The sequence below is a fragment of the Grus americana genome, chromosome 1 (assembly GCF_028858705.1).
Source record: "Grus americana isolate bGruAme1 chromosome 1, bGruAme1.mat, whole genome shotgun sequence".
Taxonomy (NCBI): Eukaryota; Metazoa; Chordata; class Aves; order Gruiformes; family Gruidae; genus Grus; species Grus americana.
Genome location: NC_072852.1, coordinates 13,837,935 through 13,865,018, shown reverse-complemented (window position 1 = coordinate 13,865,018; position 27,084 = coordinate 13,837,935). Strand labels below are relative to the sequence as shown.

Sequence of the window (27,084 nt, the reverse complement as noted above, 5' to 3'; positions counted from 1 at the left end):
GATTAAATTACATTTTACAGTTGATCCTGATGAAAATGAGAGGAACTGAAGGTTTGGACACAGTGTTCATATTATTCTTATGTTCCACTACCATGTAGGCAACTGCAAACAAAGATGCTGTGGTTTGGACACAAATTTTACTTAGGTTTGTAAAACATCACCCTATATATGAAAAGGAAAGCAAAACAACACATAAAAAACTCCTTACTTTAGTTGTGTGTCATTTACAGAAATATCCAGGTGTGACTCCAGCTGTTAACCAAAATCAAAAACAAACTTGTTATTTAGTGAGGTTAGTATACTATGATTAATATTTCAGCCCAGTAAAATATGTCAAACTCACATTTCACCAGATTCAACATTTTAGCAAAGTTTTTTATCCTCCTCTAATCACCCCCAAAGCCATAAAATAGATTATTTAAAAAAAATAAAATAAATTGTGAGATATTTAACCTCCTGCATTAGAACAAATTTCAGCCACTGGGACAAAAGCCTAGTAACAATTACATGTTCAACAGTTGTAATTTTTATGTTCTGTTCTCTGCATTTTGGCCACAACAGATTTTCCTGTCTCGCTTAAAATGGACACAAAATTAGTACGTCTAGTGTATTTGATAACCCTGCTTTTCAATATTTGAATATAAGATCAGTATAATATCACAAAAGTCACTTACTTCTAGGTCAGTATCTGTGCAATTCCACTTAAGTTACCTCATCATGGCGCAATCTGAATCTGAATATATTCTTGAAAGAATATAATGAAAAAAACCCACAGAAAAAATGGAAAAACAAAACCCAGTTTTCCTCTGCAAAAGTTCCAATAATAAAAGACATTGAAACAGATTTCTGTATCAGTGCCTGGAATACATAATTACATCCAACTCAAAAATATTGTATAATAAAATACTAATGACTTACTATTGAGTTCCAATTTTCATCAGGATAAAACTGGACACATTTTAAAGTACTCCTTGATTCCTGGAATTAAGAGGATGTGTTTTGTAACTGATCAAATAGAAAGCATACCATATAGACTGAAAAGTGACTGGATACTCCAGTGTTCTATACACTTAACCCACTTTGCTAACAGATCTGCAGATGTTAGGGGACAAAAGAAGACTTTAAAACAGACATATAACCCCCCACAATAGCACTATGACATGCTTCCTTCCTGTCCCAGATCATTATCTGCCAATCCTCTATAATTGTGTGGGCCCCCACTTGAAGCACACCATTACATGTCACACACATTCTAGAAAGTTAGAAATGCGTTTTCCATAACTACCTGTATGGCAAAAGGAACTGTATCTTATGGGCAGTTCAAAAAGGGTCTCTCAAAAACAGCAATATGTTCCTCCATGACAGTTCACTTCCTGTTATTTCCTAACACTCATATATTTTTGGTGGCTAAGAAGAGCTAAGAAAAAAATCAGTTTTCATTTATGCAGAATACATCGAGTACAAATAGTACTTCAGTCAAAACAAAACAAACCCCAAAGAGTTGCAGCATTTCTAGTCAAGAACGTTCTCTCATTTGGTCACTCAGAAAGTCTGTGTACAACATATTTTCTATATGTGAATTCTCTAGAACAGAGGCATTACACTCAAGACATTTTTTAGTAGAATTGGATCCTTTCGAATAAAAGACCTTTTTAAAGCCAGAAAACCATAACAAACCCATCCTTTTTTACAGAAAGCACTGAGACCACCAGTCCTCTTGCAATTTACTATGCACAAACAGCAGTTAAGGCAAGCCTGGCTTTTTGCTTTAGGTTATTTGAGCCAGGAACAAGACGGACTACTAGAATGAAAAACAAACTCAACTTCTATTACCCCACACACTCAAAACCTTACTGTCATGACACAGGTGGGAAAAAACCTACTAGAATGACTTTCATCTCACCTTTGGAACAATGTAGAAGAGCCTTTGTTCCATCATATCCCATTGTGCCCAAATGAGATCATCTGCAACTCTGGATCTTGGAAGCTGACCTGAGTTTTGAATCACCTAAAGGGACAGAAAGAATATTAGAAGTCATCAAATAAAGTTCTATAACAATTATGCCCACACGGTCTGTACTTTAAAGAGAAAAGCAATGACAGAAGAGCCTCAAATACTAAGGTCCTTGGAGGGAAGATGCTACTTGTCAGCTGCACAAAGTCACCTTTGTTGTGTGCAAGGTGTTCAAAGAGATCAGAAGCACAGTTTTCAGGGCACACCTACTACCAAATATCTCCTTTGAGATTTCCTTACTTACAAGAAATTCTCCACTTAAGCTGCTCAAAGTGAACAAACAGACAGCGCTCTTCATCACAGAGAAGGGGAGAGGAGTGAAATACCACAGTCAGTTCAGAAACAGCTACATTAACTATTGAAGGAAGATGTGCTAGCTCCAAAAGGGATTTCTGTCCAAAGTCTCAGCACATGATAGAGAATACTGGCAGTAGGGAACGGGCTAGAATTGTGGAAAATGTGTAAATGCACTCTTGAAAGATTTAGGGAGATTTCATGTGAACCAAAACAAATCTATTTGTTAGAAGGACAGATTGATCTGGCTTTTTTCTGGTTACACTCTTCGTCTTTACTACTGTAATCTAGCATATAAAACGTGTCTGCCTTAAAAGCAAACTTAGAGGAAAAACATGAAAGACTTCAAAGGGACTGAAAATCAGGACCTTAACTTTTTCCCTCCAAACCTACATTTGTCTCTATAAAGCAAAACATTGACTTTTGTCACACAATTCTTTGTGATACTAGATGTATGTTTATTAATAAATCTTTTAAGCAAAACATCCACAATCAATTTGTAGAAGACATATTCATGTTAAAAACAGGAAAGAGAGATGAAGGGAAAAAGAGATTGGACCATTCACAGTACTTGGAGTTTATCTAAGTTTTAATGTCTTTTGGTTTTTTTGCTTGTTTTTTAAATGAATCCTTTACTGGGACAGACTCCCAAAAGACAAAGTTAGGAAGGTGACTCTGCAAATATTTTAAATGGTTTAAAAACTTATATACACTATGTTTACTCCCAACTTCTAACATACAGATGCATTCAGCAACAAACAAAAAACAATAAAATAAGTAACATTCCTCATGGATTACACTGTATACAGGTTTTTCAATCAGCTTTGTGGTTAGCTGCGTAAGTTGCCATACTATCAATAGTTTATTTAATATACTTTGTGTTGCCCGAGTATAAAACTACAAAAACAGTTACCTAAAATTACAGATGTTTAAATTTTCAATTAAAGCAAAAAAATTCAAACTCAAGATTTTTCAAGTCTTACCACTTTGTGTTCTTCTTCTGCAACAACATGAATGTCAAATTGTTCAATATCTTTAAAATATATAAAAAATAATTACAAATATACATTTTTATATGCTTTTATACAGCTTATTAAACCATCTCGCCTGTTACAATGCTATCAGAACACATTAGGGCCAAGAAAGCTCAACAGAGAGTATCTGATATATGAACACAGGTGCCTATGGCTGAATTCTCTTCCTTTCCTGAGCTGAGGGTGGCCTCAGCCGTACCACCTCATAGAAACAGTTCTCTGCCCATGTCAGCACAGCGTTGTCAGTAAGACTGCTAAGTGAAACATGCCAAACCAAGCCAAGGAGGGTGCTTAAAAAGAAAGGGCATGCAGAGCTGCACACCTGTGTCTGAGAGGACAGCCTATCCCTTTCCCATGCAAAATTCCTAGAAGTTATTGGTAGTTTGCCTGTGTGAAGGGTGCAAGATTCACCCAGATGTTATAAATATTTCTGATATAGTTCACAGAACTATGTGAATGTATCAGGAGGTGAACTAAGTCCAGCTACATAAAGGTTGGTGTCTAGCTTAGCAGAGAAGATGGGCCTCTCCAAAAAGTTGGGAAAAGCGATCGCACTCTGTAATGACTGAAAGGCAAGAGGGATAAACAGCCTTTTCCAAGTGTTCACCTCCATCCATTCCCTCCCGCCAGATTAGGCTGAACATGCAAAGTTAGCTAAATCCAAGGAAGTCTTGTCCTACTCTTATCCCACTCGTCACGTGGTTAAATCACAATCCATCTCTCATAGTCAATTGATCTGCTCTAAACATACACAGGCAGCCATGGAAGTCTAATTTAGCCTTTTTTAGAAATGAAAATGACTGATGAAGGCAGGAACCAAGCAAATAACTGCAGTCACAGCTGCCCATTCTGCTAACATTAAAAAAAAAAATCCATTATATTACACAGGTTTTGAAAGACATTTGGAATACCTAAAATAGCTCACACCTTTTTTTGCTTGTTTGTTTTCCAATAAAAGCCTACCAAAAAATATAATCTATAATTATCATCTTAAAGTAAAAGAATTAAATGTACTTTCAAAATATTAACTCACATTTATCTTCTGAAACTAGCAAGAGGCGACTTTCTGTAGAAGTATTTCTGCCTTCAACTGGATAAAGAAACTATATAGAAAGTTTCACAAAAGTAAGTAAATACACAAAGTAGTTTAGAACACTGATCTAAAATGGGTTTTTAGCTGGATATTTACATATTTTTAAATTAAGACAGGCACACTAATGATATTTAATTAATAAAAATAGCTATTATTACAGATTAATAGTCACCAATCACTATAATTGCAAGTTTCAGGGGACTAAAGAGAAATAAAAAGTAGACTTAATGTCAGACAAATATTCTACATAAAACATTTTATGAAGTTTCTCATTTTTTTTCATTCTATGAAGAAACACAGGCACACTATCTCTGTAACAGTTGCAAGATAACATGAGATTTCTGCATTCAACCACTTTTTTACTCTACTATAGTGTATTAAAAAGGTTTATATTTAGATTAGTTGAATAACTTACCTGTACTCTAACACAGCTATCCACAGCCTTTAGGACTCTCACATTATTAATGGGATGAATTTCAATTAGCAAGGTTAAATACTTGGATACTGCAACAAGAACATGTTTTAGATAACATTCTTTTTTTTTATACACATTTTTGTTTTCTAAACAGAAATCATGTGGCAAAAAAGCCAGAAGACTACAATATTTTTACCAGTATTAAAACAATCCACCTGTAGTACCTGACTGTAATAGCCGACTTACTCTTTCTTCCTCTGTATATTGACGGAAGCTGACCGCTAAGGGAAAAAAAAAGAACACAACACAACCACAATCAACATGCATACTTGATATTCATCTTATTAAACATTCTCGGAGACCAAGCATCACAATTTTTTTTACCCAAACCATTATGTTAAAGGAACAACAAAAGCTCTTCTAGATGTAGGAGGCATGTATAAATGCAGGAGGTGGAAGGGAACTAAGGGTCAGTTGGTCTTAGATTTTTCTTTTAATAAAACTGCAATATTGTTACAGCTGTGTCTTTATGTTGTTACCTCCATTATTTGGCGATGGATCCACTGAAATGTATTGACTGTTGTGGGCAACACATGGGTCAAAATAGATTTAAGTAATTCTAGACCCAAATGTATCATCCTACTAAATTAAATCATCTTCATAGAATCATAGAATGGTTTGGATTGGAAGGGACCTCAAAGATCATCTAGTTCCAACCCCCCTGCCATGGGCAGGGACACCCTCCACTAGACCAGGCTGCCCAAAGCCCCATCCAACCTGGCTTTGAACACTTCCAGGGAGGGGGCATCCACAGCTTCTCTGGGCAACCTGTTCCAGTGCCTCACCACCCTCACAGTCAAGAATTTCTTCCTAATATCTAATCTAAATCTCCCCTCTTTTAGCTCAAGGCCATTACCCCTTGCCCTGTCACTCCATGCCCTTGTAAACAGTCCCTCTCCAGCTTTCCTGTGGGCCCCTTCAGGTACTGGAAGGCCGCAATTAGATCTCCCTGGAGCCTTCTCTTCTCCAGGCTGAACAAGCCCAACTCTCTCAGCCTGTCCTCATAGGAGAGGTGCTCCAGCCCTTTGATCATCTTCGTGGCCTCCTCTGGACTCGCTCCAACAGCTCAATCTTTACCATGACACAAAAAAATTTAAAGATAAAACATATATTTACCCAATAACGTCCTTTCATTGTTGACTGAACAACTGATTATGCGCAGATCCCTCTCAAACATATAGAGGTGCTAGAGAGAAACACATTAATGCCAGGAAATTATTTTTTTTTAACTATATAAAGAAAATCATCTAACTACTCCTTAGGAAAACACTGCTGACCAGTACATCGTTTTTATTTTTAAAGCAAATCATTTCACAGTCAGAAGAACCCTATTTCGAGCCTTAATTATATATATCACTTCTTTTCTCTCATTTGTTTCTTACTGGTTCTTTTGAGCTCTACATTGCCACTAGAGCAGCACAGCAGACCTTTACATAAATACAAAATTTCACCCATTTCATAGTGTTATGAACACCTGCAAAGGCCCGTTATCATGATTCCAGCCACTGAATTGCAGTACATTCAGTTATAGAATAATTTCTTACAAATGGCAGCACCAAACAGACAGAGGATGCACACATAACAAAGTCAAAACATTTACTTCTTAGCACACATGTTCAGTGCAAAGAGGAATGGAAAGGGCTTGAATTGGTTGTTTAGAAATAAAGATTGCAGATATGATGCTCTACTACTCCCAAGTCATTCAAATGTTCGGTAATGTTCTGCATTTTAATACTACTAAGCATCATTTGAATACCTTCTAGGTCCGTCCTCTGTTTCAAACAAGCATATACTCCTTATGGACATAACGTACTGTTATGGCAAGGCATCAAAATCTGAAATGCTACACTAACACTATCTTTACCAGGGGGAAGTTTGGCATTCGCCTGGCATTGCTCTCACCTCATTTTGTTTAGTTTGAAGATCATACAATCCAATGTGAGTATTTCTTTGATTTCCCTATGGATGAAAACAAATTAGCATTGGCAACATACATATATACAAAGTTAAACACTGTTCTTACCTTTTTTCCTACCTCCCTCTCCTCTTCCCCCTGCCCCTTGACACACATCCTCACACGCTTCCCTCCTATCTTATAATAGAGGTAGTTAATTATTTAATTCCAAGAAAGTGAGGCAAGAAAGAGAACAAAGATTTTTTTTTTTTTCCCTTTTAGAACTAACATATGAGATAAAGCTGAAATGTGGCCACTCCGCAAGTCATTGCGTAAGCCAAGTGACTCTCCCTCACTTTGGTTCTAAACTGGTTTTATAGGCAGTAGGGCCAGAAAGAGAGATGTCTGTATGAGAATGAAAGGGGATGCTATGGCCCTGGAAGATTTAAGGCTGATATTCCAAACCCCACCAACTCAGTGGGTCATTGCTCCAAAAGGGAGCACAGAAACATCAAACATCACCAAACGCAGCTGCCAGTCATCTGGCTGCAGGCTGGAAAAAGGATTTCATCTCTACCTTAGGAAATAATTGTTTGAAGGCTAAATATATTTCACAAGCTCAGATGACGCCATTAGCGTGCTGCCTTTGGAAAGAAACATAACACATACTTTCTAGCTTATTGATAATAACATACAATGATTTTGTTTGGGGCACTTCTAAGACTATACAAATCAAAACTTTTCTTCTAGGTAATTTTTACCATGCTTTAAATTTTCAAAATTAAAAAAAAAAAAAAATCTGCTTGGCAGCATGTATCGTATATCAAATCAAGCTGAAATCCATTAATGTACTCTAGGTACAGGCACTAAATTGCTAAACTGTTGAAGTTAAATCCAGCCACATGGGCTCATACTCAAACAGTGAGCATCATTGTTTTTAACTACAGCTTGGGGGGAGAAGGGAGAAATCTGTAGTTATTTACAAAGTTATGGCATCTTGCTTTGTGAAGTTAAAACAAAAGCCTGAGTATTCTCTTCCTAAGGGGTCTATTTCCGAGTGTCTCATTATTGTTGCGGTAATGACAAAAGTCTTTGACTTCTGATTTAAACAAGGAAAACAAAATGTCTTTATATTAAGACACAGGCTTCAAGCCTACTAATTTAAAGTTAAGCAAGTGCTTTCACAAATAACCGTTCTTTCCAAGTGTGTCTGAAATGCTAACATCCTTTGTACTTATCTACTGAAAAATATACAAGACTGGTAACGGCTACATCAGTGCCCATATCTGTGCATAAGCTAATGTGCTCGTTTTCATGTTTACTCTAAAGATTCTTGTATTGCCTTGCAAAACAGAAGTGCTGACACCAGAATTCACTTCTGTTAAAAATATCTTCCTTTACACCAACTATCAATGTCATGAAAGAAAGACACTTTCAAAACTACAGTACAATGCAATACTCTAAAATAAGCTTGAAAATAAAGCTCTTTCTCCACCTTCCCCTGATTTCAGGCAGAATGCACTTGATTTTCTTCCACTTGGCAGACAAAGGTTGTTTTCTATTTGTATCTATTAGGAAACAAGCCAGGGCAGCTCAGTTTAGTTCACATCCTTGTTTGTGCACTATCTTCACTGACAATGTCACAGCTAAAGTTTACTGCTATAAAACCAACAGGAAAGGCTCACAGACATATAGCTTTGTCTTGCAGAAGTGTTAGCTCATTAGTTATAAATAGTTTATCATGAAGGGGAGAGAGAGAGAGAAAGATATTAAACTGCCTTAACTCAGTAAGATCTATAGTTTGTTAGAAGCTGTAATTACATCATAATTTCTCCAATGTAAGTTTAAAGAAAACAGGACTAGCTACAGATACTAAAAGCAGTCTTTTTTCCCCAGGTAATCTTTCCAGTGTGATGATGTATATTAGCAGAACAGAACAGCAAAGTGCAAAGAATACTTATATTTTAGAACAAGTTAGTAAAAACTTAAAAGAAGTGTGAAATTGGGGCCTAATACTTCTTGTCATTTGCTAAGATGCATGCACCAAGACTCTTTTTTCTTCTATGTAAATATGAATGGATACTTCTCTTAAAAGGTTTGTAGTGAACTCCAAAACCACAGAACTATACCCATATGTTGTGAATTTTTCAGAAAAGGACACATTTGGATTTAATCCTTGTTAAGCCAGTAGTAAAGTGTAAAAAGACAGACACAGACACCCAATCCTCCCAATACTTGTTGGTTTTTTAGCATTCTACTCTTGAGAAAGAGGGGAAAAAAAAAAATTCAGTCTTGTTTTAAGCTATCACAGTCCCAAGGTGTGACTGCAGCTGACACAGACATAACTAATATAACAAAAGCACAGACATCAGGAAAAGCACAGCGTTAGCAGCTGAGGACGCAACCTGTTCAGGACACTGGGTGAGTGCTATGCAGCTATGGCCTGGGCCACCACATGTGCTTCTACCAATCAATATACAAGCCACCTAGACACACACGAGCTCTGGGGCAGACATACCCACGTGTTCTTATCATGCACACAGATCAGTGTGGGTGTATTAACTCCCATCGACATCAATAGCACCTAAGTGGGTACCAACACTTTTAGCTGATGAGCAGAATTTTTATTGATCCAAGAAAGAAATGTGTACCACACACTATGAAAAACTTCTCTGTAGGAGAAGCATCATATATTTAATGCAATACCACGTTAAGATACACTTGTTCTTTGTGAGAAAACTCCAGGAAGTATCTTCCAGTTTGCCCATTAACAAGTGTAAAAAAACACTTATAGTGGAAGCAAACAAAATATGTCAGCATCCTTCCCAATAGAGGAATAAATAGATGCTGGCTCTTCAGCAGGCTGACTCACTCTGGAGAAAAAGATCAGACTACTTTATAATGGTAAGAGAACAGGAAAAGAAGCAGCAGCAGCATCTCCTTCGGGATGGCATTTGAGAGGTGAGAACTGCAGCACAGCTGTGCAGTTTGCTAGTTCCAGTTCTCAGGCTTTGTCATCCAGCCATTCCTACCACACAGGCTGCAGAGGTCACTTGATTCCCAAAATTAGGAAAGAGAAACTACAGTGAACATATTCAGTGATTTCCTACGCAGTCTTTACTCCTAGGTTTGGGGAACTAAGCCTAGGTGTTTAAATCCTCCTGCGAGTCATTTACCTATTCAGTCAATAGAGTCTAGTGGGTATTTGTCCACCTCCTCCACCCCACACACCTCCTCCAAAGTACAGGCTACAAACGGCCAGTTCTCTAAACTCCACCAACTGTTTTGACCAGATCCTTGCTGACTACAATGGCAGCTTAGACACCTAGTACGCAGGCAGACACCTATGTTTAGATGTGTGAACCCTGAGCTACAACTCACCCCTTGTGCCAGTTGCAAGAGCCTGAACAGTGTACAAGGCAGTTGGACTCTGCAGTCAGAAACCCAAAAAAGCTTAGTGTGAGATTACACAGATGCTAGAAAGCGGCAACATCACACACACACACAGAGTACTAGATCTCCTGTTGGGAGCTAGATGGTTTATTTTCATCAAGCCTTTCCAGAGTTTTGAGCAATGAAAAAAAAACCCCACCAACAAACACCCCCCCCCCCAAAAAAAAAAAAAAACCTTGACACCTTCCTTAGTGTTGTTTTTATGGTTACTGCTGTTTTGTACAGACTCCCCTCCCTATGCCTGTACTAAAGGAAACATCCACCCACAGTTAAAGTGTATTATACCTTGATGAAGGCCTCATCTCTTCCCTTAACCCTAGGGAAGCTGGCAAGTTTTAGCATTGTTGAGCCAGAGAGGAACAAAAGGCAGTCCTGTTCTACCGGAGTCTGCTACCTCCGGTCTGTACTCTTCAAGAGCAAAGATCCTCCAGAATCCAGCTGGTCTACAGATTTCTCCGAGATGCACAGAAAAGAACCACAGCTTGACTCATCAAGGGGAAACCTTCTCAAAGGCTGGAACTACAGGCATTTCAACCTAAAAGCTATGTGTATGCCATAGAGAGCAAAATCCTATGTTAAAAAGGATAGCTCTAGATACTTTGAAGTAACCGTTGTTTATTTGATGTCTCCGACAACTTGCAATAAAGTGCTATAGATGAATCAAAGTAACAAAGAAGAAAGGTAGAAGCTGAGTTAGTGTTAGATAAATGGCATCTTCACATATATATTGGTAGGAAGGAATATATTTAACTAAAGCAGTGCAAATTAATTTAATAGTCTTCCCTGATAAATTCTGAGGGTGACAGAATGTGCTGCTTATGAAGAGTTTATCTGTTACAGAAATGGCATTTCATTCAGGGTGAGATTCTGGTCCCCTCAAAAAAATCAACAGCAAAAACCCTATGCACTTAATCAGGTCAGTACTTTACTCTTCATTTCATTGTTCTTAACCTTTGTCTGAGTGGAGACAGGTATTTTCCCATTGCCCAACCCCCCCAAGTTGAAACCATTCAAGTTTTCATGTTCTAACCCTCACTGCAAAAAAATTTGAACTACAAAGACTCAATTAGGCATAGATACACATACAGTGTTTTTCTCTGCTATATTTTTATTAAGTTCCAAGACAGACTTACCTTCCAAGTATAAATAATTTTTCCATTTCTTTCAACATTTACAATGTAGAGCGCTGATGAATTCTCAAAAGTATCTGAAATTATAAGTATCAAAAGGCACAGGATTTTCATTCGAGCTGGTTCATCATACAGTTTATGCACACTGTAAGCAAAGACACTAGATAAATTTTTATGTATAAATACTTCTTCGTACATGCCAAAATTACTCTGTTCTGGAAAGAGAGAGAATATTTATTACACCATGATTTCAATCTGATAAACTTCAACACAAAATAGTTAAGGCATTTCAAAACACATAGGAAAGAATTCTTTACATAAACTCCTAACTCTTCAGTATAACTGTGATGAAAACAGAATGTGCTTTTTCACTATCTTCCATTTACAGAAAAAAAAGATAATAAATTGCATTATCCATTATACACAACATGAGGTTCAAACACTTAAGTTGCACTCCAGTCCTCAGAACACGACAGGGAGATAAAAGTAGCCTGAGGAAAAGTGTCACTTGCTCCCACCTACCCCTTCAGCATCCCAAAGGAATGCCTGGAAAGAAACTACATCTTCAGAGATTAGCTCTACAACACACTCCCCCCAAACCCAAGAACCACAACATTAAGCACCATAGATTATATATATATATATATAAAATATGTGTGTGTGTATATATACATAAAAATGTGTGTGTGTGTGTGTGTATGCAACATACCTACAGGTTCAAAGGAATTAAGCAATGTAGGACAGGAGATATGATGTGGGGTGTGAATGAAAGAGTAGGGTTAACAGGGAAACAGATGAGCAGGAAGCTAGAATGGACACAGATAGAAAAGAGCACATCTGGGCAAAGCAGCACAAAATAAAAAGGAAAACACCAGAAAAAGAGATAAAATGTCCTACTCAAGATGACAAAAACGCATGCTTTCCTGATGCTGCTTTTCTGTATTCTATTCACTGCAGCCACCAAAAATGTCTTCATCTCAGCTGGAACTTTCACTAAAAGTGGAAATTTTGCCCTTAATAAGGTTGACAGCTGCATGATTGCTCCTAGTTTTAAGATAAAGACAGCCTGTGGTTCAGCAAGCATCAACAAAAAGATTTCTCCACAACTCTCGGCAACTACTTAGTCAAGTTCGACACATTCACTTTGCAGTTATCAGTGTTGATAAAAGGAAGACATGTGAAACTTAGTTTCACAAGCCTGTTACTATAAACTGGCTTGTACAGCTTGCGACGATAAGAAATAAAAACCTTTTATAAGTATTATCAGAAGGAAACAAATTCTGTATTTTGTTGTGGGAGGATGATGAAAATCCTTAGTGTACATTTAACAATGCATCACTTTCTACTGGTTTCAGAGCACTCAAAGTACACTACAATACCACTACGTTAGAGCTAGCTGGTAATGACTGAGAAAGTCTCAGATAACCATATATTCTACTCTTCTTTAAGTGGAAACTTCCTGGAATTTAACCACCACCTCAAAATTTCAAGATGACTACTACAGTCTCTACATTTCTCTCTCGTACAATACTTCCTCAGGACAGAATTTAGCTAGAGAAGAACATCCACAAGAAATCTCCATGTCAATGAATTTATCACCTGAAACGGAGATCTTAAAGGTGGTGAAAAAGTTCTGTGTCAGAAGCGAGTTTCACATCACTGAACTTTGTCAGTGGGCACACAGAGCCAAAGAAGAAGTGGCAATTATCTCAGCCCTTGGAAAGTCCTACAGTAAAACTCTGTATGTAGAATTACCACTTCCTCATCTCCACAGCTTAGACCAGCAGATGAAGGGCTGCAAAAGAACCAACCCAACCTGCCTGCCCAGCAAACAACTCTTATCAACATACTCCAGAGAATGCAGAGTTTGATTTCCTGAAGGCCATTATATGCAGCTCATACAAAAATAAGTGGAATAAAGAGAACAAGGCTGGTTCTTTTGACATGCCGCTCCCCTCCCATCATCATAGCTACTCCCAGCTCTCACACAATTAGAAATTCTCACATGCTATCAAGGGCTTTCAAGTCCTCAGGAAAGAAAATAATATGAATAACTATAACATCTGAAACCATTGGCACAAAAGTACCATGACTCCTAAAAATTAGTTGTTTTCTGTGAATAGGTATTTCTTTAATGTTTAAATGAATCTTTTTGAATTCCTACCTCCCACCTTCACATTCCTAATACAACAGTACTACATCAGGGGAAAAAGTCAGTATACACAGACAAAAGTTGAAATGCAACACAGCAATGCTGGTACCTGATCAGATGCACCTTCCAACCTAGATTCTTCTGATTCTGTATTACCAGGGGCATTTACTGAATGAAGAGTCTGTATTACATTTTAAAACACTGAGTGCACTTGTCCCTTTCCCAAACACAAGTCAGCACCATTTTGAGATCTTTATGAAATAAATGCCTAGGTTAATTGACTCATTGAATTCATCACACACTCACTGACTCACTGAATTTATCACACACTGATAAATTCATAGATTAATTGATTAAGTGTGGAGAATTTCAGAATTCTGCCTCAAACCCCTTCAGTACACTATTCAAAAGCTGTTCAGTAAACTATCTAGTATACATGAAATATTTTTTAACAAATTTTGTAACCAATGGCTTAGTACATAATTTTCTATTACAAAACCAAAAAAAGCTGATACTTTCTGGTTTCGCTCCGAAGAAGTTCTTATGAAACTATTTGGTAACAGCCCCTCAACATAGGAAGCAAGTTAAATATTTTGAGTTAATTAAAAGCAACCAAAGGAGTTGAGGTTTCAAGTTCATCACACAGTGCATCAACAAACATCTATTTCGACTTAAGTAATAATTATTACAATTTTTTTTTAGACTAATGTTTCCATCAGTTTCTGATGGAAAAGCAGAACTGAGCCATCTGCCCTGCAGATGAATGAGAACAAACACAAGCAAAAAACCACAGGGTCAAGACAACAGTGGGGTCATTCTTTTTTTCCAACCACTACATCGAGTGTTTGCTACACTAGCTATCGCACACTGCTGTGACACCTAACACTTTATCTAATTTTAACTAGCACTCATTTACCACGTAGACAGAAGTGTTTGGGTTTATTTTTTCCCCCCATAAAAGGGAGTAGCGTGGGCGAGGAAGTCATGCTAAAAGTCTTTTTGGGGGAAAAAGAGAAAGAAAAAAAAGTGTGAAGAAGCAGAAGAAAGAAACAAGCTGTGGAGCGTCGCTGACGTGCAGAACTGCTTTCGGCATGTGAGAAGTTCCTTGAAGACATCAAACTTCCCCGCCCCAAGTACCGCGGCCAGAGGCACCTGAGGGAAGAGCCCCCCCCCCGCACACACGGACGGGGGCCGGCCGTAGCTCGCCTCTCTGGTGCCCGGCTGAGGGGGGCAGCGGCCGCTCCCCCCGCCCCTGCTCCGGAGCGGGGAACTCCGCCGCCGCCACCATTACCCCCGTCCCCCCCCCGCGGCCGGAGGCGGCGCGGCCCTGAATGGAAGACTCAGCCCAGTGCGCAGGCCCGGGGGCTCGCCGCAGGCCCGGCTCCTCCACCCGCGGGAGAGGGCAGCGCACAGAGGCGGCTGGGAGCGGGCGGGCAGCGGGAGGGAGCTCTCCTCGGCCTTCCGCGGGAGCGAGGGAGCGGGCGGCCCCAGCGCAGCGAAGCCCGCCGGCACAGCAACACCCGCCGCGGCGTTACCTAGAGCCGCGGCCCAACCCCGCGCCGCCAGCCAGGGGACCACATCCCTCTGCAGGTCAAACTCGGCTACCAGGTGAAGCAGCATAACGCCCTCCTCTCGCCCCAGCCCACAGGGGACGCGGGGCTGCCGTCAGCGCAGCGCAGCCCCGCTCCGGCCGCCGGAGCTCCCCGCCCCACAGCACCGGCTTCTGTGAGGCGGCCGCCGCCGCCATGGGCCCACCCGTTCGGGCCGCCTCGACGTCCATTGGGCGCGGCGGGTGTCAGTCAGCTGGCGGCGGCACGGAGTGGCTGGGCGCGCTCCCGTCTCCCTCCGTCCCCCTCAGCCGAGGGCGGGGCGGGCTCGGCTCGGCTCGCAGAAGGTTCCGGCGGTGCCGGTCCCGCTCTGTGGCCTGGCTGTCTTCGGCTTCGTGCCGGGGGACGGGAGCAGCGGGGACGAGGCTCTGGGGGACAGCCTGTACCCCGGTGACAGAGGGGCTTCAGGTGGATTCGGAGGCCTCCGTTTGCCCGTTGGAGCTGGCGCCCAGGCTCCTCCCGAGGTGTGCTGGAGGAGGGGTGCCAGCCGAGTGACACTCTTTGGAGGTTCGCTCACGGAGGGACTCAGAGTGCCTCAACAGTTGTCTGTGGGTGAGGTCTGGTGTCCGCAGATCAGAAGGCCCCAGTCATCTGGTACCCTCGTTAGCAATTGCTAGGTTTTTTCCAGAATTTCAGGCAGCACCCCTGTTTTCTGAGATTACGCACTCTGAAATTGCTTGTTGAATATATTGAGTCTCTCTCTGTGCAAACTCTTTGGCAGAGCTCAGGACATCCTCTCAGGCTGAGCCTGGCCTGATCCTGCTTTTCTTCTGTCTACTAGCAAAGGAGGTAAAGCTTAGTGTAATCTTAGGGGGTTTTGTGGTTTGCTTAGGGTTTTTTTAGCATTTGAAAATATTTGTAGTGCTGATAAGATGCTACTCCATGGCTATCTATAGCCTGCCTGTAATTACCATTTCCCTTCTGACATGCACTGGCTGATGTCAGCTAGCTAAAAGTGGCATAAAAGTGGATAGGCTGTAACGGCACACACCAAGCTAGACATATGCCAAGTACAGAACAGCTTGAGCCTGTTCTAAGAGGTAATGCAGTACCAAGTTTTTTCCCCTCATTGCTAAGCTTTGGAGCTATATAAAGATCAAATGAGAATCGGGTACATCTACAAAGTGTGGATGAAAGGCAAGTTGATTATCGAAATGCAAAGCAGACATGCTTTCTCTCAAACACTGTATTGGCAACTTTTACAATTCTATCACAAGTTTCATAATCAGCATTCCTCTTAAAGCTCCTTGGATTGAGTACTTGTGCAAGAATTTCAGTTCATATTTTTACTGTTGTGAAATAAAGCTTGAAAATGTGTCCAGAATATTTATTTCAGAGACAAAAGTAGAAAACAGACAAAAGGTCCCAAGTGGATGCATTTTTTAAGAAATGAGGTGGGGCTAAAATTCATGATTACGAGTATTTGGGAATGACACAAGTAGAGAGGCAAGCAAAGGAGCGAATTGAAGCCAATGAAATGACTGATTCTGTAAGTATGTGCAAAAAGGGAAATTTTCACATGGAGAAGATCTCCTGTGCCCAGAGCTATAGAGTGCATTTAAGGCCAGGATGAGGCCAGCTGGCAGAATTTTTGCTTCTGCTGTAAAGCAAACCAAAAAGAAATGTGGAGATGGGTAACAAAGAGTCCATCTGTAACAGCAGGGACTCCAAATGCTAAAGGAAAAGAAAGAAAGATAGTTGCCTAGTTTGATTATCCTGCATTTAAAAACAAACAAACAAACAAACAAACAAACAACTGTCACTGTTCTTTTGTTTCAAAATCAACTCTGTCAATTATAGTTCTTGAAAGAGAGCCCACATAACTGATGGATGAATTATTCTCTAATGTTTATAGAGGGAGAATCATATGATGATGCTGTTCCTCTAGAGTATCTTACACAGTATGTGAAAGGCCTTTCGGACAGTAGGAGCTGTGTGGAGTTAACGAGAACAACCTCTGGGTCTGCCATAGAACTTAAGCTGGTTAACATGATTAAAGGAAAGTGGAAATGTTCTTAGATGATGTGAACTGGTGAGTAGCTGTGCAGACAAGTGGGTGTGAAGGAGATTGATTCACTCGTGGCCTGTGCATAGGATCTGTTCCACAGTCCTTACTCAGGAAAGGACTGGAAGAGTTTGTACAAGTAAAGACTTCACAGGTGAAGTCTCTTATTGAGGAAATAGTTAACACAATTTCCCCTCAGACTATGTTTTCACTGCAAAGGACTCTTCATTATTTTTGTATGTCCAATATGTTTGCATTATCTCACTGAAGTTTATAAATATGCTTTCTTGAGACTCCTGGCATAGAGTGGGACCTCACCTCCAGTGCACCATCCTGGCAACTTGGAAGCTTCTCTGATGTTAGCCCCTGAAACCAAGGCAAGAGAAATTCAGAAGTTTCCCTATCTTTTCAGTGGGAAGAAGGAAGTGGTAGCTTGACGGATGAAGGGATTTGAGAAACAGGAAGGGATGAGATGATTCATGATGACTATCAGGGTTTAGAGATACAGAAACATGGGAAGAGCAACCACGTAGAGCTGGGGAAGATGGTACCAGCAGGAGCTGAAGGAATTGGTAAGAGGAAGGAGCCAGAAAAGAAGGGAATGAGGAAGAGGGAATCTGGGAAGACAAGACAAAGGTTCACAACCTGTGTAGAACTGAAGTCAAGATTCCCAGAACTGAAGTCAGGATTCCTAAGTTTCTCTGTTGTCCAGCAAAAGATTTGAAATCCACTATTTCCCAGTGGTTTATCCATATAAAAAGACAAGATATTACTTCTGCCAGTTTCTTTGCTTCAAAAGGTAAGGTTTCCTTGTGACTCTTAAAGGTCCAACACTGCTGATGATCCTTGGAAATGCTATTATGATTCCATGGTGTAATTATCTTTGCTTTCTCAAAAAATCACACACAATTATATATAAAAATGACAATAAAACCACTTCTGGTTTATATAACAGTCTCATTTGTTGTATCTTCTTTCATTTCTCAAACGTAATCCATGCTATGAACAAAATAAAAGGAGAATCTTAAGGAACGTGGACTGTATACTATAAGATGACTGATAGTTCAAAAAGAACTAATTAAGGTTGTATAAACAATGCTTTTTTGGCAATTTCTTACTTTTGGGAGCTTAATTTACAGTCATGATATATGTTAGGAATGCATATATCTGCATTCAGTTGCCAAAATACATTTAAGAGAAAGCAGATGGTTTGCCTGCCTGTTTGTGTGTTTATAGAGTACAGAGGAAATACTTCCAATCAAATAGATGAGGTTCACAGTAAATGGAGAAAGCGATGCAGTTTCTGAATTGATTAGCAACCAGACTTTTTAAATCATCACAGGAAACATCATAAAATGCTGACAATTGATGTCAGCATTAACCTTAAAGTGAAACTCAGAGTGCCTACTTACTAACATGTAGAAGATACCCCATCTTTCAAGAAACAGCAGACAATCGCAGATTTGGGGCTGTACAGTCCTACATTTAAGGAACAAACAAACGGTCTCGCATAAGAATTTGCATTGCCACAAAGAAAACTTAATCCACTGCTGCTCTTTCTCATCAAGATACCACTGTCTGTGTTTGCTTCAGCCACTGCACCTCAATAGCACTTAATACTTTGAAGTGGGATGGGGTTTCTTCTTTCTCTTCCTGTGTTCCCATTGTCATCTGCTGGTTTTATTTTCTTGCTTCTCCCTCTAATATATTGCCTTCACAACTGTAGAAAATAATTCACAGATTTAGAGCTCATCATGTAAAACTCATTGCCTGAGCCGTCAGTGTGGCTATGCACATTAGAAGCCATATCTGCAGGCTGAGGGATCCAGGTTGAATTCCTAGAAGTACAACACATTCCTCATAAACCACAAAGCTGACTCAGAGTACTTCCAAGTAATAGCACAGTGTATCATGCCATCTCAACTCTGATATGTGAATCTAAAAGCTTGATGCAAAAGCCATAAGCATCTAAAAACCCCTTACACTTTCTTCAGCAGGCTTTGAATTAAGACAGAGGGCCTGATGTATTCTTGATACCATCTGCCAATGTTGCTAGATGGAGAAAGAACTTTTGGTTTAAAAAAACCCAACAACCCAAATTCTTATCTCTGCCAAGTGAAATTAATATTATAACCCATTTCTGACTTTTGCTTCCTTTTTGCTTGCACTCTGAAACCAAATTGTGAATTTCACTTTCTATTTATATTCAGTTTCCCTTTCTGATTATCACGCTCAGTTAATTTGGGTTTCTAGAGCCAGACTGAAGCTGTGTGCAGGCACAGGAGCTGATCCCAATGGGGCAACCTCTGCAATAGGGATGTCAAACTAAAGCTCTTAGAAAAAAATGACTAATTTTTTTTAAAATTTTTTTTTTTAAATCAGGAATCTGTTCCTGCCTTAGTAATGGAAGGATCTCCCTCAAATTTTTGGCTGGAGTGTGTCTTGACCATAGTCAGGCAAATCACCAGAAAGCTGTAGTGGTCCTACTGATTGCACTGTAACCAGCATCAGCATTTTTTACCACTAAAACCAATTTTTGTGCTAATTGCGTATGTGCCTATCATCCCTTTTCAAACAGTTTGTGTGGCAGGAATTACAAAGTCATACCATGAAACAAATGTGGGGCTGAGACATTGCCACCAATCCTGGCATTGATGGGTGGAACATACCTTTGAGCTCTCAACAGAATAAAGCTTTGTTCGTGCTGAAAAACATAGAGCCATAAATCATCGATGTGTTCTGCATCAGGAAATTATACTTAAGGCTTCTTAGGAAGAACAAATATCTGAAATAATTATTTAAACACATGACAGCCTGGCAAACGGCTCATGACTTCTTTGGGAAATGCTGTTTAGTAAAGGCAACCTCTTTTCCCGCCATTCTAGCAACAGAGAGTTTATTGTCATTGTGTCTAGACAGTTGTTTCCTTGAAGAATGTTTTCAGCCAGTCAGACAGAAAATATATAAGTAAATTGTTTTCCTCAAGGAGGTGGTCAGTATGTTTATTAAACCCTATAGGAAACACAAATAAGATGCAATTAGAAATCAATATTTTGGTAGTAAAAATAAAGGCTGCGATTCAAGGGTGGTAGAGTAAAATACCATAGTTTCAGTGTGTGAGAATAACATTTTTTTCAGTATCTTTAATCACAGAATATCAACATAAATCGGAGTAGTTTCACTGAAGTCAGTCAGAATCCGTTACAGATGCCAGTGCTTCATGGATGTGTTTTTCTGTGCTTTGTTTAATAATTAATCATAGGAAATAGTCTTAACTACTAAGGAAAGAAATTCCATTTTGCTATTCATGCTCGTATTGAACAGCACGTTCTTTTAAATAGCTTCATTGAAGTCAGTAACATATCTCGAGTCACTGAGGCTTCTGAAACAATTAAGGTATTCCTCAAAGCGAGGGAGGGGAAGAGAACGGGACCTAACGAAGTCCCTGACTGTCGTCCAAGTGGCCCTTTTGTTTCCGCCGGTTCTCCCTCCACAGCCCAGGCTCTGAGGCTCCTTTGTTCTTTCCACAGACTGACCCCTGCTAGCGCCGATGAAAGCTCTGTGAGCGCACACTGTCTCAACAGCTGTTGAAGGAGCTCTTTGCTCTGTGTTTATTCTTCCAGCTACAGCCTCATTAGGACTCGGCAGTAGTGTTTAGAAACTTGACTTTTTTTCCTTTGTGATCTTTCCGTTTTGACTTCATTTTGCATTGCAAGAGGACAGTGTCAATGCTCTGCAACAGACTTCTAACTCTTTTAGGAACAGATACAATAATGCATTTATCAGCAAGTCAGTTCAAATTTCTTTCACTTTATAGGCGTGTTTTCATTTTTGTTGTCATTTATATTGCAAAATAGAAAATAAATCTTTAGCACAAATACATTCCTTCAAAATGTAAGGCTACAGCATAGTAGAGTGGAGGCTACAGACAGGGAGAGCACAGGATGAACGTGTCAGTTGAATTTCATCTCATTGAGCTTCAGCCATTTTGAAACCAGGGTTCTAGTATGAGTTCTTTGTCTAGGCCCCTCCTAGTTAATGAAGAACTCCAGAGGGCAATTGATACAACCCAGTTTACAACTTAAATTAGGGTGCATTTTACATAATCCAACCCAATTCTAGATGCTGGGTCTCCTGCCCCCTCCCATCTGCTGTCATGTCTACCAGGAACGTGGAGCTGGAGGCCTGTAGGAAAGCAGGACGGTCTGCCTGCCTTTCCAGGTCTGCCTGCAATTAGATCACATGCAACGTAATATGGAAGGGGGCCTGAGGGTGTGGTTTGATAAGCAGCTGATGTAACAACTCATGATTGTTGAAAGGGTGGTGCCAGACCTACTTCTCATTTCTTTTCTTCCTACCCTCATCCCCAGGTCATCCAGCCTCTTTTGTTTACTAGCTCTACTGCACATCTGGCACCTCTGTGATCTAGCTCTACTTGCTAACCCACTAAAATCTATTTACTTTTTTTTTAATGATTTAATTTTCTGCCAGGTTACAAAGGTGTCTCCAGTCACAGAAGGCTTTTACAAGTGCCACAGCCATCGCAAAGGGAAGAGGTGGTAATGTGCAGCTGGCAGCAGGGAGAGGAACAGAAGAATAGAAGATGACCTCTCTGTGTTGGTAGCAGTGAAGTGTTAGATCTGCATGGCTCATTGAGAACCTTTACCAAACGCTTTCCTCTGACTCTCACGTTGAAAGAAGCAGTCATTTTTACCCAACATTGCTCTGGTCCGTTGCCCAGCCACTGCTGGCATAGTTTCCAGACAAGAGAACTGATCCAACTGAAAAATAACCTTGAGGGGAGAAAGGAGGAGGTGGGAGGGGCTGGTTTCAGTAATATCAGCTACCTATGAAGTTTACTGACCCCTTATGTCATCAAAAATGAAGAACTGGGAACAAACCACTCACGTTGGGCAAAGGGCCTTGGGAAAACTGCTTTTCCCGATGTTGGTGCTCAGTTAGGCCAGTTTAAGTTTGTGTCAAACTACAGCCTTAGGATGGGTTCATTGTCCGTGGAGACACCTGCTTCTATTAATTCCCAGTGAAAGGAGTCTAGGTATCAGCTCCTAGCTGACATAAATCAGGTGAGTAAATCCCATTCTTAGCATCCGTGGCCCGATTTCCTGTTTCCATCAGGATCAATAGAAAGCACTTGTTTTTAATACCTTATTTGTATGCTGTAACAACTGTTCCTTTGATATAGTGCAACACTTTAAATACATTCAAATTATTCTCTCAAAATGTGAATGCATTTCCCTGGCATATGCTAAAAATATCTTTTATTTATTATATGTGTTGGTTCCAAACAAATGTCACATTAATAAGCAGAGAGGCTTGGGTAGGTGTACATCATTAGTCACGCAGTGGTTTCTTTTTCCAAAATACTTCCAGAATTCAATCTGACCTCTTTTAACAATGAACTATTTATAGGATTCATAAGGACCTTATCCTCCAACCCTGACTCAGCCAAAATTCACCGCTGACCTTGACCTCCTGTAGTCTATTCTTATAGTCTTACTCATGTGAGGAGCTTTTATTCGCTGACCTGGCTTGGGGAGTGTATTCTCATGAGTATGATTTTGCAGGCTTGGTTCCCAGCTCAGTGGGACTTGGTAAATGTCACAGAATCAAGTCCTAGGATGCATATATTATTTTTACAATGTTATAAATACAAATCCAAGGGAAAAATATGCAGCTAAGTTCTGCTTCCAGTATCACAACAATAAACTGAGTGTAATTACATTAGGTTTTTACAGCTACAAATGAAAGCATTGAATTATCCTTATTTTGGAAGAGAGTGCATATATTTTTAGAAGGAAGCAGTCACTAAGTTTCTGAATCATAACAATTATAACTAAAGTAGTTGTTTTTTTCAACAAGATGTAATTGTTTTTAAGTAGAATATTGTTGCAGTGTTAGGCGATTACACTTGCATGGTATGACAATGTCAATTTTTTTCTGTAACATCTAAAAAACTTTTGATCTATAACTAGTGTTGATGTCCCTAATAATTCTCTATTTTTCATTCTGATGCAAGATGATACTTTTTTGGAAGCTAATATATTGTCATTAGTGGAGCTGGGTAACAAGATGTGTTGTCTGTATCAAAAAAAATACTCTTAGCAGTCTACTATCTTTCAGTTTGTTTGAATGTCTCTTCCAGTTATAAAGAATGTAAATAGGTATACTTGATGTGTCTTCTTTGCAACATATAGTGTTACATACCTCTTTCATTTCCTTTCTTATTTTCTCACTTTAAAGTGGAAGAGTCCATTATTTTAGCTGCTTTTTTTAAGTCCCCAGTGCTTTTTTTCATTCACATCTGAACCACTTTTTTCTATTTCCCTATATTTTATTGTATGTGGTGATAGTGTATTTATTATATACTTGAATCATCAGTATATTATATGGCTGTTCTTTGTAGCTCCTGTATTTTATTTGTTCTTTTGAATATAAGCGTGCAATGAACAGGTGTCTTCAGTTTCCTGTCTACTATGATGCCTAGGCCTTTTTTTTGAGTCATTACGGTAAAGGTGGAATCCATTAAGCTCATGAGTAATTGAAGGAATTCCTTCCAATCAGCACTGTTGCACATTTATCAGCATTTGACTTTGTCTATGTTGCCAGTTAGCCTAGTTTCACCAGCCCTTGGAGCTTTTTGTATTATTATTATTTTGTATATTTCTAAGTGAACTTTGTAAAAAAATTTAGTAATCTGAAAATGTTGCCAATGTACAACATACTTATTTTTCTAAAGTATAGATAGATACCTCCCCAAAGCTAAGTGGTAGCATTTCATTCTACAGTAGTTGCCTTCCTCTATATACTTAGTGAGATGTACTTGATCATTGTGATAGTAGCACAACTTCTTTGAGGTTCGCTTGGAGATCATGTAGAAGGTGACTACAGGACATACAGAGTTTAGCATCCTTCTCCTCTTGTTTCTTTTCCTAGCTTCTTCACACTGTGAGTGTAACTGCCACAGCTTACTGTTAAGAAAAGTCTCGGAGGCACATACATCTTTCCTTGCACTTCTGAAGACCCACAAATAGCAGGGGCACAGGCAGAAAGGAGTTGCCCTTTATCAACCGTGTTGGAAGATGAGGCTCAGCTTTTTTTCTCTCCCAAGACCAGGCCAAGACCATAGTGGAAAGCAGACCATGTCTGCCCTAACCATTCTGTTACTGGCATCAGAGGAGACAGTTCTGCTGCTGGACCCCAGGACAATGCTTGTCAGCTAGGACAATACTTACAAGCAGTGTCTACGAAGGGACTTGCTTGCTTATTAGTTGTAGGAAGGCTCCACGTGGATAAACACTTTTCTTAGACCTGGGTTCAGCTCTTCTATCCGCTCCTTCATGTCGTCCCCAATCAGCAAACACAAGCATTGAAATCATCATATCTGAAATGCTTACAGCTGCTCATCTACCCTAGCATTTAACCAAAAGCCTTCTTTTTTGTCTTTCCTTTTTCTCTTGTTTTGGGCTACTGGCTCCTCATTCCACTACAAATGCCACCAGTCCCAAGCAGAGGAATGCTGCAACTGGGCTTGATTCTACCTCTTCCCACAGCACTACTTAATTGTTCTTGTCATGGCAGGAGTACAGAAATTGAAAAAAGTATTTTAAATTGCCTATGGATTACATTGTTGTACCTTCAGAAGTGGACAATTCCAAATGCTTCTAAGAAAGGTGCAAGAAGCCCTGTGGTTGTCAACTAAAGATATTCTGCATCTGTCTTGAATGTTAGGTTTCACTCCAATCTCTAACAGAGACTGATTTATGCATCAAAGTCTAACATTTAATATTCCAGGGTATTCAGAGTAATTAGAACTCTGCATATTATTGAAATCCATATAAATGTTTAATTCCTTTTTAACTTTTGGGCTCAATGACCTTTTTTATCCACAGTCTGAGAGAAGTAAGAAAGAGAATTATTTAAGAAACTGCTATCATTTAATTGCTCTGAATTAAATTCAAACTCCTGTCTTCCCTATAGCACTTTTTAATCTTCTGTGCTCTTTCCTAAGTTAATCACAATTAATCTTTTAAATTTGTCTTCAGAGAAGATGCTTTCCATTCTCTGGATCATTCTTATAGCCTTTCCTGAATGTCTTCTGAAGAGGAACTTTGAAAAACTTTCTTTAAAACCAGAAATAAGGTACATACACTTGTTTTTCCATTTCAGCAGCACACTTAGATGATAAGGAGAATGGTTTTCTTTTACATGGGCAGAGCTGTTTGTCCTGTCATGCTCATGGTCAGGCCTTTTATAAGTCTGTCATTAAAGACTGTGTCAACCACTTGACCTTGTGAAAAAGACTCTTGTCTTATAACTCCTAGAAATCTTTTTTTGCCTTTATTTTGTAGATACATACACATACTATGGACATATAATACTATTAGATAATCAGATGATTTAAATGAGAACATTCGTATGTTAGGTCATGAACTTTTTCATTCCTGAAATGTGGTTGGATGTATCCTGCCTGGTTTTTATTTTAAATTTATCACTTTATATTAACATCTATGATATTTACTCTGTAATCCTTCTGTTGTTGTATTTTTATTAGGAGAAAAATATGATTTTAGCCAATGTTCTCTGCTGGAAAAAAGCTAAACAGGGGTGATTATTTGTTTTGCATAAAACTTCGTATTAACTGTGCCGTTCAGATCAAAGGTCCATCTAACTAGCATCTTGCCTCTGACAGTGGCCAGTAATAGATGCTAAGGGAAAGCATATATATATATATATATATATAACATAAAAGATTACATTTCCTTCTGTTCTAACTCTTCCAGATTGTAAAAAATCAGGGATCAAGACAATCTGGACCTATTAATTATTTTGGCATCCAAAAAATCCTATGACAATTAGTTTAATCATTTAATAAAAGTGAAAAAGTACATCTGTGTATTTAATTCTCCTGCCTGATAATTTTGTGTGATGTACTTTATATGTCTGATGTGTTGTCTTTATATTAAAAAAATAGTGCATAATCATTCTCTAATCAGGATTTTATATAAATTTATCATGTTTTCCTTCCCTATCATCTTTATTCCAAGATGAGGAGTCTATTTAATGTCTCTTCATGTAAAATCTATCCCCTATCTCTTATCATCCTTATGAAACTTCTTGGTACTTTTCTATGACTGCATATTATATTTGAAATGGGATATGCAAGCTTTATTCTTTGTAATTGTTGTTTTTATTTTCTTGGGAGTCTCCATAATTTATATCTTTAATATTGTAATAAATTTCCCTGTAATTTGTCTTATGTCAATGCCTATTTGCTTGTCAAATTCTCACCTAGGTCTTCTAATTTCCATTTTGTACTTTACTTTCCATAAGTATCTTTTATGAAGGCATGCAAATCTGTGGTTTGCTTTTCACAGGCACAGAAGTCATCTAATGTTAATTATCAATTGTAGCTCACACGTCGTTTTTTTATTGCAGTCCCTGTGTACCTGTCAGGGCTGGCTTTAGCCCTAGGGAAGGTAGCAGCTGTCTAGGATGGCAGACTGGTGGGACAGTAAAATCACTGTAGAAACAGTCTCTACTGGGCACCATCCACACTGAAAGCCTCAGAATATCAAGATGAACCAACTTCCTCAGCCCCGATAGTAAGACACCATAGCCTCATGTGAACACCATGAAGTTCAACAAGGCCAAGTGCAAGGTCCTGCACATGTGTTGGGGCAATCCTCAGTATCAATATGGGCTGGGGGATGAATGGATTGAGAGCAGCGCTGAGGAGAAGGACTTGGTGGTGTTGGTAGACAAGAAGCTCAAAATGAGCCATCAATGTGTGCTTGCAGCCCAGAAAGCCAACTGTATCTTGACTGCATCAAAAGAAGCGTGACCAGCAGGTCGAGGGAGGAGATCCTGCCCCTCTACTCCACTCTTGTGAGACCCCACCTGGAGTACTGCGTC

The 27,084-nt window shown here is 39.4% G+C and overlaps 1 protein-coding gene across 3 annotated transcripts in view; it reads right to left on the bottom strand.

Moving 5' to 3' along the window:
- The window catches only part of GSAP (gamma-secretase activating protein), a 48,593-nt gene extending 33,060 nt beyond the window's left edge, over window positions 1-15,533 (bottom strand). For 2 of the 3 annotated variants that reach the window (XM_054817540.1, XM_054817557.1), the window contains exons 1-11: window positions 15,075-15,532; window positions 11,391-11,464; window positions 6,813-6,869; window positions 6,027-6,096; window positions 5,075-5,131; window positions 4,851-4,939; window positions 4,376-4,445; window positions 3,292-3,341; window positions 1,904-2,008; window positions 919-978; window positions 209-252 (exon numbers count right to left, since the gene is read on the bottom strand). In XM_054817540.1, the coding sequence (XP_054673515.1) occupies window positions 209-252; window positions 919-978; window positions 1,904-2,008; window positions 3,292-3,341; window positions 4,376-4,445; window positions 4,851-4,939; window positions 5,075-5,131; window positions 6,027-6,096; window positions 6,813-6,869; window positions 11,391-11,464; window positions 15,075-15,159 (761 nt within the window). In that variant the 5' untranslated portion in view covers window positions 15,160-15,532. Of the gene's footprint in view, window positions 1-208; window positions 253-918; window positions 979-1,903; window positions 2,009-3,291; window positions 3,342-4,375; window positions 4,446-4,850; window positions 4,940-5,074; window positions 5,132-6,026; window positions 6,097-6,812; window positions 6,870-11,390; window positions 11,465-15,074 lie in introns of all 3 variants that reach the window. The other variant, XM_054817547.1, reaches the window with a different exon arrangement.
- Window positions 15,534-27,084: the final 11,551 nt, after the last annotated feature.